This window comes from Saccostrea cucullata, unplaced genomic scaffold (assembly GCF_032062105.1).
Source record: "Saccostrea cucullata isolate Sc308-1 unplaced genomic scaffold, CSIRO_AGI_Scuc_v1 ctg12087, whole genome shotgun sequence".
NCBI lineage: Eukaryota > Metazoa > Mollusca > Bivalvia > Ostreida > Ostreidae > Saccostrea > Saccostrea cuccullata.
Window position 1 is genome coordinate 15,592 of NW_026922044.1, and position 3,020 is coordinate 18,611.

At 39.5% G+C, this 3,020-nt stretch overlaps 1 protein-coding gene across 1 annotated transcript; it reads left to right on the forward strand.

Annotated features, from left to right (window-relative positions):
• The first annotated feature begins 1,154 nt into the window (after positions 1-1,154).
• LOC134261112 (uncharacterized) lies at positions 1,155-1,766 on the forward strand. The gene has a single exon (XM_062743578.1). It carries the CDS (start codon positions 1,155-1,157, stop codon positions 1,764-1,766), a length of 612 nt encoding a protein of 203 aa, XP_062599562.1.
• The last annotated feature ends 1,254 nt before the right edge of the window (positions 1,767-3,020 follow it).

Sequence of the window (3,020 nt, forward strand, 5' to 3'; positions counted from 1 at the left end):
CTGAGAGTTTTCCAATGGCTAACATGGAGGCAGCTACAGTTGCAAGAATTATGGTAGAGGAAGTAGTGTCAAGATTTGGCGTACCGTCCAGTATCCACTCGGATCAAGGACGCCAATATGAAAGCGAACTTTTCTCTGAGATGTGCCGTGTGCTACAAATAAAGAAGACTCGTACCACCCCGTATCACCCGCAAAGTGACGGAATGGTAGAGCGCTTCAATGAAACGCTTGCCACAATGTTGAGCGCATATGTAAATGAGCACCACTCTGACTGGGACAGTTACCTGCCGTATGTAATGATGGCATACCGGGCATCAGTACATGAAACCACTGGTTTCACGCCAAATTACATGATGCTCGGAAGAGAGGTATCTACGCCTCTTGACATAATGTATGAAATGCCAAATGCAGTGAAGTACATACCCAAAAACAAATGGGCTTGGCAACTCAAAGAAAGAATGGAAGAGGCTCATAAGTTTGTCAGAGAGAATATCAAGGCAGCTATGGTCCGGCAGAAGAAATACCATGATCAGAAGCTCTCGTGGCAAAAATTTAGCAAGGGAGATCATGTCTATGTCTATTTCCCTTTGCGCAAAGTTGGTCTGTCTCCAAAGTTCACGAGCTACTGGCGGGGGCCATATGAAATTATAGACAAGGTGACTGATGTTACATACAAGGTGAACTGTGGGTCACGTGGAAAGACACAAGTTATACACGTAGACAGACTCAGGTTGAAGCGTGACCAAATTTTGAGAAACGAGGAAGAAAGTCCTCTTTCGAATGAAAGCCCAAGTACTGATGAAAGCGAGGAGCCGGAGATAGAACAGCTACCAAGCGAGGTTGACAACAACCTTGAAACTCTTCGTTCTGGTAGAGTCAGAAAAGCTCCCGGTTGGCTCCAAGACTTTGTTTATTAGTATATTGGTACCCTAGCCAGGGGTACAGTTGTAAATAGCAGCCAGCTTATTTTGATTACATGTTATTGTTTGTCAAGTAGTAAATTGTTGAAAGTTTATTTTTAAACACAAAATCAATATTTTTCTTGTCATTGTAGGAACATGCCAAAAACCAAAATAACAAGTCGTGGGGGTACTGTGCGGAAGTGTCCGTTTTGCCCATTCCTATCAACCAATCATACGATATGGAGAGACCATATGGCGCAATGTTACGAGAACAGGTTTTTCTGCAAGCAATGTGACTACAGTACAGAGAAGAAGATCAATTATCTCCGACATGTGAAAAGAAACCACTCTTCAAGTGAAAAAGACGAAGGTGATCGTCCCTCTTGCAGCAAAGTAATAGAGGATACATGTGACAACAACAGTGTGGCAGATACCACAAGAAGTAAAGACACAAATGGAGAACATGGATCTTCATCAGAAGACGAGGAGGCGTGGTTGTCTAAAGACCCAGATGTTAGTATTGGGGAGGCAATAGAAACTGAGCATCTTGAAGAGAGGAGCCAAGAAGTCGAGACTGGGACAACAAATGATCCTACAGTGAGGAAGAGAACTTCTCCGATGCCAGTTTACAGCCCAGCACCACCCAAGGTAGTAAGACCTTGTGTGATACCGGCAGTTGAATCTGAGCAAAGGGATGCCCAAATTAACACAAGTGTGTCTGCTGAGGTGCTGAACAAGGGAAGAATGGTGGACAGTTGTACTCAGACGGAACCAGTCCGTTACACAAAGTCCATAACTACGACCACCATTGTCAAGGAGAGTGGCAAGAAGGTCATAACTGTTAAGAAGGAGAAAATGCTGTAAAGGAAGCAAAGACTTGAATACGTTGTGTTTAGATTTAACAGATGATTTTGTTTTGTTTATTTTCTTTGTACCAAGTAGTGCAATATTTACATGTACATATTATCATGCGGGACGCATGACCTAAGGGGGGAGAAATGAAACGGTTGGGAGTTATCTCCCTTGTGCCATATTGCACAATCAATAAATAATTGTAAATAATATAATTAACTGGTTATTTGATTAAATGGTTTTACAAGAAAGGATGTTTTATAAATACAAATACAACAAAAACAAATGTTTAGTTAAGATGAGCAAGGTATGCTCGGGAAATGACAGATACGTATTCCCGCACTTATTATCATTGGTGTGTAGATTATATAAGTAGGCAAATGACCAGTTGGTTCAATGTCTGAAGTTTGAAACCAAGTTGTTGGTAGTAGATATATTGTCAGTTACTGTTGTAAGTCTAAAGGCTAAGAATTACAAGTATTGAAGTAATCAGCGTAGCAGACATAGTTTATATTGAGCGTGTTTAGCCAGTTGTCGGGTTAAGTACGAAGTGGTATTTATATAGCCAATGGGCTATTGTATTACTAGTATCAACTGGCATTTGCATAGCCAAGTGGGTAGAACTAACCGGTGGCATTTGAATAGCCAAGTGGCTATCGCGAAGAAGTGTTCATTTAGCCAAGTGGCGTTGGTATAATCTAGCCAAGTGGCGTTGGTATAGGCAAGTGGCTTTTGTACAGCCAAGTGGCAGCTGGGTTTCTGTACATATTACTTAATCAACACTAGGCAAGTGTACCCTATATTTGTATATATTGAATTTGTTATATCTGTATATTTTGCTTAATTACTTACAGAAATATAAACGTTTAAAGAAGATAAAACCTAAAGGAAGATTTACTATTCGCCAAGTAAAAAAAATTCTATACAGGAATTGTTATTTTGCTCATTCACAAGGATGTTTTGATCACATGTTCCGACTGAGAACATTGTATGCGTCGCTCAAAGACTTAATTGGAAATCGAGGAAATTGATCAGGTAAACAAATAAAAACACAGAAATTTTGTTCATTAACTCCATGACGTATGAAAATTTCGATATTTTTTTTTACCTGGTGATCCAGTGCTTTAGCAGTCCTGGGGAACTATGAATTTGCTTTGATATTATAATAATTCTAATAACTTTATAAAGAGTTCTTTAAAATATATAAGTAAAAAATTTACACCATGTTTGTCAACCGAATATATACTAGGAAGTTTTAAATATATA

Coding starts and splice junctions, on each gene's coding strand:
- LOC134261112 (XM_062743578.1), top strand. CDS start 1,155: ATGGCGCAATGTTACGAGAACAGGTTTTTCTGCAAGCAATGTGACTAC.